We start from the raw sequence: 14291 nt of genomic DNA, 5'->3' as shown, positions 1-14291 counted from the left end.
TTTTTTTTTTTTTTTTTTATGGCTGTATTCAGTTTGTAGGCTGGCATGTGCATCACTCACTATATTTGTCCCCGAGTGCATGTTCTTGGCTTTCCATCCATGAGACCAGCTGTGCTGCAGGCTGGAAAAAGTCCAGTGTGCATGTGTAGAGTAACCAAGCAGGGTTTTGGGTTGTTTTCGTTGTGTGAGAAGGAAGGCGACAAGCCACCTGCCATAGGGGCTTGCCCTGTGCGGATCCGCAGCCCTGCCTTTCAACTGGGAGCCAAGTTGAGGTTCTTTCATGTGGGCCTGATCTCCTTAAGACATCAGCAAATATTGAACAAGAATCAGTCCAGGCTCAAACACATCTGTTGTCATGTCGTCTCCACTGTTCGGCACAGGCAAGAAGAAAGAGAGGGAACACCAGTGGGTGTGTTGCGATAGCTTCTATGTGTGGACAGAAAGCTATAGTTTATACTCTACAAACACAAATGCTCACTTTTGATGAGCTTAGGCTAAACCATATTCCAGTGCAAACAAATATGGAGCTGTGTGGAAGAAATGGGGTTCGGTACGGCGAGGCAGCCGCTGAGTGCCAGATCCGTTCTGACTTTTCATATGCCTCAGTCATGTTGCAGAATCCATCAGCAGTATTCTGGGACTGTTTTGGACAGATAAGAAAGACGGTTGTATTGCAGAATTAGGCTAGATTATGGCATTAAGTATATTTTCAAATACATGGACCTGTAAGAGGACCCATATTAAAGAAATGCAATGAATGCAAGTCTTAAAACGGACAAATTGCCTCACAAATGCAAATAAACTGTTAAATATACAAATCAACAATAAACAGATTGACAAAACAGGCTGCTGTACTGTGTGGCAACTGTTTCATAGTTTCAGTGCTTCAATGTCTGTTTAATCTCTCGCTACATTGTCTTAATTTACTCAATATTTGTTTGCAGATTATTTTTGATCTGACAAAACTGGAGTCATACTTTATGTAGCTCCATCCAACACGAACAACTTGGGCATGGCTCAACAGTTGATGATTTCACAGTCATTGAAACTCACCTTGCGTGACTGGTATGGCTAGTTTCACCCAGTTTGACTTCTCAGCCAATCACGTGTCCACAAAGTTATCTTAAAAGTGTGAAGTGCCGTACCCACATGTTGTGTTTCCTTGAACACTTCCTCTTTTTCACCATTGTTAGGATGGTTGAGCCGCATGTTGGACATTTTTCCACTGCTCCTGTTTGAAACTGAATCAGTGTTGCTTTGCCTGGCTGTTCAGCAGAGGTTGACGGAGTAAGTATGGTGTGATGTTTAATTTTTCTGAATTAGACTCGGAGAACGCAATGTCACGCAGAATATTTTATGTCAAGTGATTTATCAGTGAATGTTTGTAAGATTATACTTTGCCCATAATAGTAAGATGTTTCCATAGTTATGCAAGTTAAAGAGTAAGACAGAAAACTAGCAGAGGTATGTACTGTGTGGTGGGACAGTAAATCGGATGGCAGACGTAACCTTCTGTAAGGACACCATGTAGAGTAACTGAGTCAGCAGATTGAATTTAATCTTTATAAAGCCAAAGTGTCAAAGAGGAAATCTAATATAAAACATAATAGTAATATATGTTCAAAGGTTTTATATGTTTTGGTCAATGCTAAATAAATGAATATAGTTACCTGTAGTATATTTTACATTTGGCTCTTTTGTAGTTTTTATCATTTCCATGGACTTTGGCCACTGTACATCTTACTGCTCTGCATTAGCCCTGTGCATGTACAAATTATATCAATTTCACAGTTGTTGTTTTTTTTATCTGAAAGGTATCAATCAAGATGGAGGGCAAGAAAAAGAATTTATTGGAGAACTTGCGTCTGAAAACAAAGCTGCCCAACCTCAAGAAGCGTAAAAAGCCATTTGCCAAGCAGGGGAGGAATCTGGCCCATCGGCGAAGTATTTCCGTACCAGACCTCTCGTTTGTGCCAGGGGAAGCCTTTGGTAGCGATAGCGCCTTGGTGTCTACTGCCTCTGATGCTATCTTCTTTGGCATGTCTCCTGGTCCGAGTGATTCAGATTCTGTTGCAAGTGGCTCGGTCATCGACGGAGCACTTTTTACAGACAAACTGAATGATTATTTCCCAGAAACTACATTCAGAGTTCCTCGGCCAGATCACCAGGCTGCAGCTTTGAATAGAATAAGTGCACCAGCAGGATCACTAGCCCTTTATGAGGAAATTCATGAAATGACAAGTCCAGGCCCAGAGAACAAAGCAAACTTGACTCAAGAAGGCTTGTATGCACAAGTGGATAAAAGAGGCAGGGGGTATGTAACAAAATTTGCTTTTGAACCTATTCCGACACATGTTTTTAACAATGCACAAGTTAGTTCACCAAGAGCAGACCTTGTAGAGAGAGTGGGTCTCCCTGGTGAAGACACCCCAGCAGACTCTGTTGCTGCAGTGCTGGCCCGGGCAAACTCACTGGGGGACCAAATAAACCCCTACACTGCAAGGAAGACCGTATCATTTGAGCAGAAAATGCCGTCATCTGAAAAAGGGACTCCGCCAACAATCAGAAAAAAGGCTTCTGGAGATACTCTGGGTACTCCTTTGGAGAGTGCAGATGGCACTTCTTTCGACTCTGCATGTGGCACTTCCAGTGAGGAACGGGTCAACGTGTCCTGGATGACAGATTCAGAAGAAATGGACAGAGAACCCTTCTCTCTGCTGATGAGAGAGTTGTCCATTGAAGAGGGTATGCTGGAAGTTCCTGATGAGGCCCAGGAAGAAATAGAGGTCATTATTATAATATTATTCTTAATATTATTATTATTATTATTATTATTATTATTATTATTATTATAACATCATTTTTAGCCAGGTTTTTTTTTTAAGGTGACAATTAACACAGAAATCCAAACCAATCCAGCCTTGTGCACATACATCAGAGAGCCTGCACTTCTAGAGATTTAGATGAACTGTTTATCTCATAAATTGAGGTAAAAGTGTGCAATCACTTTTGCAACAAAAAGCAAATGTTGGACAAGAGGAGGTTACAAGAAGTTATAAAATATACTTAAAAGACCTTTAGTGGTTCCAAATGTAACATGAAGCAACAACACAATAAGTACTGTCAGTTACTTATAATATATTTCAACATTGGTCACATTTGTTTACACTTGCTTATATTTGCACGCTTTCATTTAACTTTCAAATATTGTGGTCAGCTTTTTCACACACTATGGCTTTCATGCTAAGAGTTGTGCTCAGCCTCTAATATGGTGACCAGCATGAAATTGATATTCCTTTCCTAAGCTCGAGCCTAGAGTTGTGGTTTTATTACACTTTATCCCAGTAGCCTTTATGACAGTAACTATTCAGTCTCCTGGTGCAACATATAAAAAACATCTTTGTCTGGATGCAGTTAAATGTAAAGCTGGGATTTGACTTAATGCGCCCTCTGGGATAGTTGAAACTGAGACTGTTGTCTCCTCTTTTGTCTAGATGTCCCATAGATATGGGAACCAGTTGAAAACCTGTGTTTCTAGTTGGTGACACGATGTGGCTTGGAGAGTTCTACAGAAAGAACACTAAAAGCTTGATTCAAATCTCACTTACACTCGAGACTTTGTACTGCTGTTAGCAGTATTTACATACGGGAGACACCATGCAGCCCTCACAGAGGTTAAATGTGGCCATGAGCAAAACACATACAGAGAACGTCTTGAAATGGATAAACCACCTTTTTTTTTAATAATTGCCCAAAATAATAAGAGCAGTACACACACCTTAACATCTCGGCTAAGTTTGACTGTTTGCAGCCAGCTAAAAACATGAACATGAAAAAAAAAAAGTGTTTTAATGTTGATGTTCTGTAAATTGTCATTATAATTGTTCTTCTTCGCAGATGTCCAGTGAACCGTGTGACCTTTATGATGAAAATGGTCAAGATCCTTTTGAAAACTCTGTGAGTACTCAATGTGCTCGATGTACTGTCCCCACTGAAGTAACCCTCACATCTGATATGAGAAAGTGTCTAAATGTGAATGTTTCTTCATTGGAGGTTATGACACCAGGGCCTGAGCTCCAAACCCCAGCCGCCTTCCAGCGGTACCTCTTGAACATCAACCTGAAGCAGGGAAGGAACCTAGTCATCAGAGACAAGCGTTCCGGTAGGTCAGCCGCCTGCGGGCGATCCACACAAGGTCCTGACAGTTCACAGCCTGTAAAACTTCCTCCTGTAACTGTGGAATTTTTTTGAAATCGATCAGTACAGATTCGCATGTGCCATATCAGATTCTTTGAACAATTGAAAAGAATGTCGTTCCTGGTGTGTTGGCTTTCGGTTACAGTTAAAGGCTGAGTCCTCAATCAGATTAGTACAGATTCACATGTGCCATATCAGATTCTTTGAACAATTGAAAAGAATGCAGTTCCTGGTGTGTTGGCTTTTGGTTACAGTTAAAGGCTGAGTCTTCAATCAGATCAGTACAGATTCACATGTGCCATATCCGATTCCTTATACAATTGAAAAGAAAGCAGTTCCTGGTGGATTGGCTTTTGGTTACAGTTAAAGGGTGAGTCCTCGATGAAACCCAGCATGTACACAATCTTGTTAAACTCGCTGTGACTGTGAGTCAATCAGACAGTGGAGAGTTGGGCAGGGAAAATGTGTTTTTGTGTATAAAGGGAAGATGGGATGTGTTCAGTTAACACCTCTGTTGACTGGTATGACATCTTTTGTCAAGTGACGCATGCACAACGGCAAAAAAAAAAAAAAAAAAAAAAAAAAAAAGAACACCAGAGAAGTATGCAGTCCAACCAGTATGACAAAAGACAGACCAGGAAAAAGGAGTCAGTTATAATTAAAGGACACACAATCTGTACATGAAACTGCTGCAACTTATTTAAACAGCTGTTGGTCAGAGGCTTATCCCACATATTCCTTGTATTTAAATATTATAAGCCACAACCATTTTTAATTTTTTTTATTTAAGTATAATGTTTGATTTAATCATCTTAAAGCAGCGCCTTTAGATCTATTCTTTGGGAGGAATTATTCATCGTCATATCCAGGTTTAGAGTCTTTCATGAACTTTGCAAGATGCTTTTATTTTAATAATAAATTTGTATGTATTTGAATGACTTGATTTTCATAACTTGCTGATCTTTTGATAATGGATTTCACATTAACAGTTGTATTTATGTATGAGAGAAAAAGATGGAGCGTGTGAACCACCTCCTGATGCCCAGGCCAAGGAGTGTTTGTTTTGGGAAAGCAGCAACCCCAAGTGGCCATAAATGAAATTACAACATATTATAAAATTCTTGTGTGGTCTCATAAGTTATGACTGTGTACCTTTTGTCATTTTTCAGAGTAAAAAAAAAAAAAAAAAAAAAAAAAAAATGCATTATAATAGTAGAAATATGATATGACAACATTTCAGAGCTACATCAATCTTATTTCATTTAAAATTGAAACCCTGAGGCTGTTCTGGGGTTTTAAGCAACATTATACTCTTCTGTAGCTCTTTTAGCTTTGGGAAATCACCTAACAGTGAAATGGTGAAAGGATATTCGTCTTTGAATTATGCAGTTTTTTTTGTTTTTTTTTCCTCACCTGGTGGCAGAAGACCCTCCCAGTCCAGTGCCCTCCTCCTTACTAGTTGAGACCTTACTTTCCCTGACAAGATGGCACCACAATGATGCAATCCCCACACGTATCCTGTCTCTCCACTGTTTGTCCAACAATCAACACCGTGCCAAAGGCTCACCAGTGGCATACATTGTCATTACATATTCTGAAAGGGCCCACACCACCAGCCCCCTCTCCTTGCTTTTTGTTCTCCCCTTTTTTCCCATTAATTTCCATCGTCACCATTCTCAGTCATGCCAGAGCTTTTCTCCTTGCTAGCTGCCACATTCTCCTCCTGTCAAGTTGCCTGGAGGTTTCCCTGTCACAGGCTGGCAGGGTGGAGCTGCTGTGGGTCCTGCCTGCCTTTGCGAGATGTTCATTTGGAGTGGGGAGCTGACAGGCCTGACAGCCCATCCCCACAGGGCCTTTGTCATGTGATTCAAGCCTCCCTGCAGGCTCTCTCAAGCACCCCTTTATTCCCCTATACAAATGAAGGCATGGGCCTGGCTTTCATTTTTTGGCCAATCTGCATGCAATTGCAGAAACAAAGGAGTCCCACACCCCCACCCCACTCGCAGACAGACTTTCTTAACAGGCTTGAGAGATTAACACTGGTTGCTTCTAGATTTTGGTTTCTGCTTGCCTCATGCTGGCGAGTGTTACCCTTTGACAATTAAACAGCTACATTCCTCTGTTTTTGCCATGTGTGTGGTGCACCTCCTCCCTACATATTTCAGTCTCTCACACAACCGGCATGGGGGAAGGGTGTGTATGTTTGTGTGTGTTCATGTGTGTTTTGACACACAATGTACAATCTTATATTGACAATGTGTTCCACAAAATGTAAACACGGTTTGAGCCGTTGAATAAATCCCTTCCACCGCTGAAGTCAGTATTTATACAGTGGTTGTACTGTATATAAATCTAACACTTGAGGTGATTACCGCTTGCGGTACACAACATTATCTCACTGATTTGCTCTTTTGTATATTCAATTTTAGGTACCAGTGATCCTTATGTGAAGTTCAAACTTGAAGGAAAGCAGTTCTATAAGAGCAAAGTGGTTTACAAAAACCTGAATCCACGGTGGAACGAGTCCTTCTCTCATCCTCTTCGAGACAGAGAGCACGCCGTAGAAGTTCGGGTAGGCACTGTCTGTTCCAATATAAGCACGTTACCTGACAAGAGTGGTCTTGTGCGAAAGAACACTATTTCAGTGACATGTTCGCATCAATGTTACAGGTCTATGATAAAAATCGGACCGCTGATGAGTTCATGGGTTCCGGCTCTATTTCTCTGACAAATCTTGAATTGTACAAGTGAGTAATAATTCAGTTTTTATATTTTTCAGAATAGGTCATCTTAAAGAAAACCGTAATTGATTATCATTTTTTTTTTTTTTTTTTTAATCATCTTGCCTTTTTTCCCTCTTCACAGAACCTATGAAATGGAGGTGAAGCTTGAAGATCCAAAAAGTAAAGAAAATGACATGGGAGTTATTATTGTTGACGTCTGCTTAATGTTCAGAGATGCCACCATCAAAAGACCCCCAGTAAGAGTATTTCTCATATGAGAGGAGTGTGTGTGGATGAAATTCTGTCTTTTATCTGATCTGAATTTTTTTTTTTTTACTGACGCATGCATTTCTTTTTAATTCACAGAGATGGTCACCAAGGAAGAATAAGGTATGGATTTGATTTTAAACTTGAATTTTCAAATTGTATACAGAATGCTGTTTGCATTCTTGCATTCAGCTTTTGCATTTACTCAGCAGTGGGTATGTTGTAGCTGATCTGAAGCACTAGGGGGCAGTAGCTTACTGTACTATGGTGCAACAAAGAATGAGGCCTATGCTCAGGACTCAGGCTTTTGTGTGTAACCTTGGTTTCAGCATAGCCTATTTCTTTTGTGGTTTTTATAGTTAACCTTTTTTGCAATGCATATTATTTTCATATCCTTTTATGTGAGGGAAAAAAAAAGAAAAAAGTATGGAACAATATCACATTCTGATCAAAACCAAAATAATAATATTGACTGAATATGTTGTCATGAGAGAGCCCTTAGACGAGTATTATAGACCAGGATTTGGTTTTGTTGTAAACAAAGTTCCATCTCTCCTCAAGTGGTTTTCAATATAGTGCAGCTGTAATTAGATTCAGAGTGAAATAGGAGGGTTGCTGTTTGGGACTCACACTGCAGCGAGTGGGTTTATATTCACACCTATGCTGTCACTACATCTGCCACTGTTCAGTCTCTTGATGGTGCAGTAGACAATCTCAATTTGAAATTAGATGACAAAGGAACGAATGCCATTTTCATACACATTGTAGGTTATCCACTGCAGATGGTTAAAGATACTCAAAGGGAGACAGAAATGTGTGGTGGGACTCTCCGCAATGTTCTGCTGCCTAAATCACAGTGCTAATTTAACAATGTAACAATGCCATTTTTCCTCCGTTTCCTTTTTGACAAACGTACAATATCTTATTGCATTTAACACCTATCCTGGAAGTGCTGAATATCCAGCTCTTACAGCTCTACTCCCCCTCTGTCAGAACATCGTTTTCTCCCTCTGTGCTACTGCCACAGAGACGGGGAATGGCAAGTGCCTGAGTAAAACTCTGCTGTGTGATAGTGTTTCAAACAGGAGGGGGCGTATGGGAGAAGCGGAAGGGGGGCTCGGCTGTTCGAGGCATGTTGCCAGTGTGGGATGCCTAAGATCGGCAAGGCTGATAATTCCCAGGCATAGCGGGCAATAACCCAGATGTTAGGATGTAATATCACAGCTGTGGATGGACAGTGCTGAGGTACCAGCCAAATGGACCTGGGTCTGAGCTCATCATGCTTGTCCCCATGCTGTCCCACCATATGGAAGCAATCGCACAGCCCTTTTAGGACCAGGAATAGATTCTCTTTAGGGGCCACTTACAGTTAAGTGGAATTGTTTTATTGGCCGCTGAGATAGAAATGTGTCCAAGATAAACACTTGGGATGACTTGGCTGAGGCCTGTTTTATATCGCTCCTCCACTCCCTCTGTTCCTCTTCTTTTGAAGGGGCTGATATTTATAGGGCTGTGCCTGTGGTATTCCATGTTAATTCAGGTCCCAGAGATGTGCTTTGATCCCCTCTGGATTGGGTGGCAATGTGGGTTGTGACCCCGAAGTGATGAGGAGGGGCCGGAGTGGCAGGGGAGTTGCAGTGGGGCTGTTTGAAGCAGCGTCGCCGGGGCAGCCGAAGGAGCTGGGCAATCAAAGAGGCTAGAGCAGATTACGCTCCTGCTCTTTAATTACAGTCAGCCCTACACAACCTCTGTGCTGTTTGTTTTTACAGCCCTGGCCTATCACCGCATGGCCTCCCGGGAACTCTAACATGGAAACATATCAAGGCCTCTCTCTCTCTCACTCTCTCTCACACTCCCTCTGTGACACACGGCAGGAGAAGTGGATTATTTGCTGCTCTTGTCCTTTATGTCCAAAGTGTTCTTGAAAGCACAATATTTTTGTTAGTTTACAGCTTCATTTTTGTCGAAAGTATTTTGTTATTATGCCGGTTAAATTAAAACTGGATGAATTTGCCAACATGTAGTAAACTCTGATGCTGCCCATATATACTGCATGTATGCATAATTTGCTGATGAGAGAGAGCTGTGCGGTTTGCATCATTACTCACTGCTGCCTGCTGTCTCTGGTGCAGTATGCCAAGTGTCCTGCCTCCCCACACTCAGTCTGGGAGCCAGTGATGAGTGGGACTGTCACAGCCAGGGACATCTGGCTGCTCGCTGACGTCCCTCTCTTTCCAGGAGCCTCCATGGTGTGGCTTGCCTGTCAGTAGAGATGTGCTAATGTGCTCCAACTAAGATGCGCTGTACAGTGTAAACCTTTGTCCTACTTTCATGCTCTCTGTGAATGTGATGAGGTGCCAGGCTGACGCAGGAGCAAGTAAAAAGATGGGAGCTCAAAGCCTTCCATGCGGGGTGCTTTTTAAAACAAAAAAACTGTAACTGTCTGTCTGCATCTTTGCCCTGCAGCAGAACCAGGCCACACCGTCTCATCGCCCAGCTGAAACACAGAAAAATCAGCTGAAGAACCAGATGTGGACTGGGATCCTCGGCATCACCTTAGTGGAGGGACAGGACCTGCCGCAGTGTGGCAATGGTGACATTTACGTCCGCTTTCGCCTCAGTGATCAGAAGTACAAAAGCAAGGTTGGACCTGCTTTTTTTTTTTTAAAGTGTTCCTCTTTTCTCACTTCTCCTCTACTCCTTTTCTCATGCTCCTCTGTCTTTTTAATGTCTGCGCTTTATACTTCAACTTCCTTCCCAGCCGCTATCTCTTACTTCCCCACTTTTTTCTCCCAGCAGGTGCCTGTCAGTGACTCACCTCCACCTTGGCTCACTGGGCCATGGCAGAGGCAGCTCATTAGACTGGGCGAGGCTGCCACTCACTTCTCAGTGTGCTTCGGGTGCTGGGCTTCATTGCCTTCATTTGCATAGCCAGCATGCCCTGTTCATCTACCTGTACTTGTTGGCCTCCCCCCTGATGATTCTATGGTGCACTTGTCTTGTGTTGTCGTGTCATTTCTTTGTAAACCTCTCTGCTTTCCTCTCTGCTTGTTTGTTTGTTGAACAAAGCTGATTCTAATTGGAAGCTGTCAGTGTTTACAATCCCAGAGTGGCTACTGAGGTGTACACATACAAGCGCACACAAATAGATACACATACACACAGCACACCTCTCTTTCCCCTCTCCTGCCTTGTTCTGGTTGGACTGAGTGAAGACTTAATCCACCTGTCATTGCAGGAGCTGCTCAGTCTGATAATGCATTAAACCTGACATCGCGTCAAGGTGTTTTGGTGTGTGTGTTTTTCCATGTTACTGTATGTGCTGAATATGTGTCTTTACTGCCCTTAGAACCTTTGCATTCAGCCGAATCCCCAGTGGAGAGAGCGGTTTGACTTCAATCAGTTTGAAGATAACCAGGAACCTCTGCAGGTGGAAGTCTACTCAAAGAGAGGGAGGAAGGGTGAAGAATCATGGGGGATGTGAGTATTTTCTGGTTAAAAGTGTTAATTTGGCTTATATTAGCTCCTCCACAGAACTAGTTGGCCTTGTATGTTTCAGCGGAGCGATTTTCTCTTTATGTCTCAGGCTTGAGGTTGACCTATCAGGACTTGCACTTAATGAGAGGCAGCTCTACACTCATGTGCTGAACCCAGGAAAAGGCAGACTGGTGTTTCTGGTCACCCTGAGACCCTGCTGGGGAGTCTCCATCTCTGACATGGAAACAGCTACCTTGGCAAAGCCTGATGAGAGAGACACAGTGGTGGAGAAATTTGTATGTTTTATGTTTTGTTTTGTTTTATTTTTATGTTAAAACAAGAAGGGCAGTCAGAGAGCACAGACCTCCACCAGGGCTATTAGTCCACTCTTCCATGATATGAAAATCTGCAACTGAAACCACTAAATTTGGGCGTATATCTTTCCAAATCAATTACAATGATGTCAAAATACACTTGTTCCCAGCTGAAGCATTACATCTCAGTTGTTGTATTGGTTCCGGTTCTCCCCCATGAAACCACTGCCCAGTAATCGCTGGTACCCGTGAATGTGGATTGCGATATGAAGTCGTCGTAACTAGCCGATGTTTTGTCACTATTTAAATTTACTGCCACCGACTAGATTTTTTTAGTTAAATTTAGTTTAATTTATATCGTGCCAAATTTCAACTTTACATGGAAATGTCTAGAACTTACAATATTATAGAGGACCTCAACAAAAACAAACTTCTTGGCAGAGATAAAAATAATGAAATCATGTTTTACTACCATTGACAGGTGTAAACTTGTTCTCTCAATTTGTTCACAAAAAATATATTGGTACTTTTATTAAATATGCTTATAAAAGGTCACATCAAAAAGTCATGTTTTTACTGTTTTCCCCCCCCCCCCCAGAGCTTAAAAAACTCTCACAAGTGTGTAGGAGATGTGGGCTTCCTTCAGGTCAGCGTTGTGAAGGCAAATGATCTTCCTGCAACAGACCTCAATGGTAATCTTTAAAGCTATTCGCTGCTGTGTTTCCTCTTCTCATGGTCTTTTTCTTTACATTAAATAATAACGCATATTTATAATTTGTAGGAAAAAGCAACCCCTTCTGTGTCATCGAGCTGGGCAACTGTAAACTTCAAACTCACACCATCTATAAGACCTTAAATCCAGAGTGGAACAAAGCCGTTACATTGTAAGTCAAAATATCAGGTAATCTTTCCTATTTTGTGATGTATATTTGAACAGGAATAACATTTGTTGAACTTTTATTTACAGCCCAATCAAGGACATTCACGATGTGATAGAGCTGACTGTTCTTGATGAAAATGGAGACAGAGCCCCAAACCTTTTGGGCAAAGTGGTCATTCCTTTATTGAGTGTAAGTTTATTTAGTTTCTCTGAACTATTAATATATGATACACAAACTATAAATCACTTGTAGAGTATAATTAAAGATGCACTGTATTTTGAAATTTAGGTTCAGAATGGCCAGCAGATAAGTCTGTTCCTGAAGAAAGAACACTTGGGAAATGTATCGAAAGGAACCATCACCCTGGTGCTGGAGGTTATCTATAACAAAGTAAAGATCAAACTATATCTAATAGTATTCTGTATCCTATATTGTTGGGTAAAAATGTCTGAAGTGTTATTTTTTTTCTCTCTCTCTTTGTTCCAGGTCAGAGCTGGAATCAGAACCTTTCAGCCACAGGAGACAAAATTAATGGAGGAAAATCTGAAGTTCTCCAAAAAGGTGATCTCTGTTCATGTATTTAGCAGAATTTAGCAGATGGCACAAAATAGCTTGCCAGAGGGTTCCACTCACATCCCACTAATAAAGTAGCCACAACAAATCTACACACAGTCATAGTTTGGATCGGCCACAGTCGTTAGTTTAATTGGCTTTAACTACATAAGTAGCAAATCAGGGATCTTAAAGGTGATTCAACCTCATTGCAAAACCATAAACATGATGTCCAGTATCAAGTGATACTAACCATTGTGTTATTCCAATTATTTCCCATTAGGTTCTTGCCCACAATATATATCGAGTTCGAAAAATCAGCACAGCAGTTCTGTACACGTTACAGTACATTAAAAGCTGTTTTCAGTGGGAGAGCATGCAACGGAGTCTAATAGCCTTTCTGGTAAGTCATTGCCTCACGTTAATGAACTCTCTTTAAGCCTTGGGGCGAGCAAGTTTTGTCCCATTTCACTGCAGCCCAGTTTTAACTCTTTCATTTTATGGGAATTAGATGTTGAGGAGAATCTTTGGTTTCGCCATTTTCTCCGTCTGCTTGTCTTTTTTCCCCATGAAAAACAGTGGCTACCTTCTGTTTTTATTCTGTGCGTATATGATGGATGCGATTTATCCTTTAAATCAAACCCCACTTGGCTTTCCTTGGGTCTAATGACATAAGGGTGAATTTGAAGGAGTGGGGTTTGGGTGTTTGTACATCTGACTTCTTAGCAAAGCCTCCTAACCCAGGGGATGGTGTAAGGAGGATCACAGTCTGCGCTTCCTTGGGTGGAATAGTGACAGTCTGCCTCTGAGATTTGAACCTTGTTTAAATGTCTCTGTTTAGCTGTTTTTAATGAGGGTATGTGATCTTAGGTCCTAAGCTTAAATAATCTTAAAGCACCCAGTGAATCCCCCGCAGTACAGCACATGTAATGTCATGATTAAGAGTGTACACTTGCCATGAAAGCCCTGCCAGCGCTGTGTCAGGGTGAGGAAGCGGTCACAGACAGGGTGTGTGAAGAACTCTCCTTTCACTGCCTTTCTTCTGTCTGCTCTGTCTCAGGATGACATGCAATTCATACCTGGTGTATTCTATAAGCCCTTCTCACTGATCCTGAGGTGCAAATCCCCCCTGGCAATGGCCAGGCTCAGTGTTTCACAGCCTTTAGAACAGCCCGACACAGACAGACAGACAGACAGGCGGACACACAGACAGGAAGACGGAGAACAATGCAGGCAATTGTATAAGGATAGAGTGGGAGGCAGGCTACTATCTGGGAAAGAAAGTTGGAGCACAGAATGAAGACAGTTCAGTAGTAGCGCCGGGTAGATAGCGAGAGACTTGGAGGCAGACGGGCAGGCATGGCTATGGGCTGGAGAGCAGGAGGATAGGCAGGCTGACAGGTGACAGGTCAGCGGGATGGGGCCATCTTCCTCCACCTATAATTAGATCCTCCGCAGGCGATGGGAGTGTGAGGTGGTACACTCTAATCTTTCATTTCCACTTCTCCTCCACCTGCTGTTTAGGAGTGCAGCACACAAATAGAGATTTCAGAATGAAAGAAAAAGCCTCGCACTCACTACTTTCATCGTGATTGTCATTGTTACTGTAGTGTAGTGCTTCCCAGTCTTTTTTTTTGTGTCGGTTTCATGTCATCTGTTTCCTGTCAGTTAAGATGGTAATTATTGCGACTGTAACTGAAAATCCGTTTATTTGAAACAACTGGTCTGTTTTCAGACATGAACACCAGCACACTAGTTGATAGGGTGTTTTAAAGCAGACAGTAACATAGTAGCTAAAGTGCGCCTTTGTCTGCGACGAGGTGTGCTTCAGAGAGTCTAAAAGTGTCGAAGGTGCGCGGTGAGAACCGCCCAAACAGAGT

The 14291-nt window shown here is 42.0% G+C and overlaps 1 protein-coding gene across 3 annotated transcripts in view; it reads left to right on the top strand.

Annotated features, from left to right (window-relative positions):
* Positions 1–1202: 1202 nt before the first annotated feature.
* Positions 1203–14291, top strand: part of mctp2a (multiple C2 domains, transmembrane 2a) — a 32125-nt gene continuing 19036 nt past the window's right edge. The window contains exons 1-17 of one of the 3 annotated variants that reach the window (XM_069163200.1): positions 1203–1287; positions 1815–2786; positions 3898–3957; positions 4054–4162; positions 6627–6769; positions 6868–6944; positions 7063–7177; positions 7287–7310; positions 9654–9830; positions 10537–10667; positions 10774–10960; positions 11577–11670; positions 11760–11862; positions 11946–12048; positions 12148–12249; positions 12346–12420; positions 12695–12814. In XM_069163200.1, coding sequence (XP_069019301.1) covers positions 1827–2786; positions 3898–3957; positions 4054–4162; positions 6627–6769; positions 6868–6944; positions 7063–7177; positions 7287–7310; positions 9654–9830; positions 10537–10667; positions 10774–10960; positions 11577–11670; positions 11760–11862; positions 11946–12048; positions 12148–12249; positions 12346–12420; positions 12695–12814 — 2580 coding nt within the window. In that variant the 5' untranslated portion in view covers positions 1203–1287; positions 1815–1826. Of the gene's footprint in view, positions 1288–1814; positions 2787–3897; positions 4163–6626; positions 6770–6867; positions 6945–7062; positions 7178–7286; positions 7311–9653; positions 9831–10536; positions 10668–10773; positions 10961–11576; positions 11671–11759; positions 11863–11945; positions 12049–12147; positions 12250–12345; positions 12421–12694; positions 12815–14291 lie in introns of all 3 variants that reach the window. The other 2 variants (XM_069163199.1, XM_069163198.1) reach the window with 2 other exon arrangements.

This window comes from Embiotoca jacksoni, unplaced genomic scaffold, assembly GCF_022577435.1.
Source record: "Embiotoca jacksoni isolate LCO1_2020_lvr unplaced genomic scaffold, fEmbJac1.0.p SCAF_3, whole genome shotgun sequence".
Classification (NCBI taxonomy): domain Eukaryota; kingdom Metazoa; phylum Chordata; class Actinopteri; family Embiotocidae; genus Embiotoca; species Embiotoca jacksoni.
Note: the sequence above shows the minus strand (reverse complement) of the source record. Positions and strands in the feature narration are given on the sequence as shown.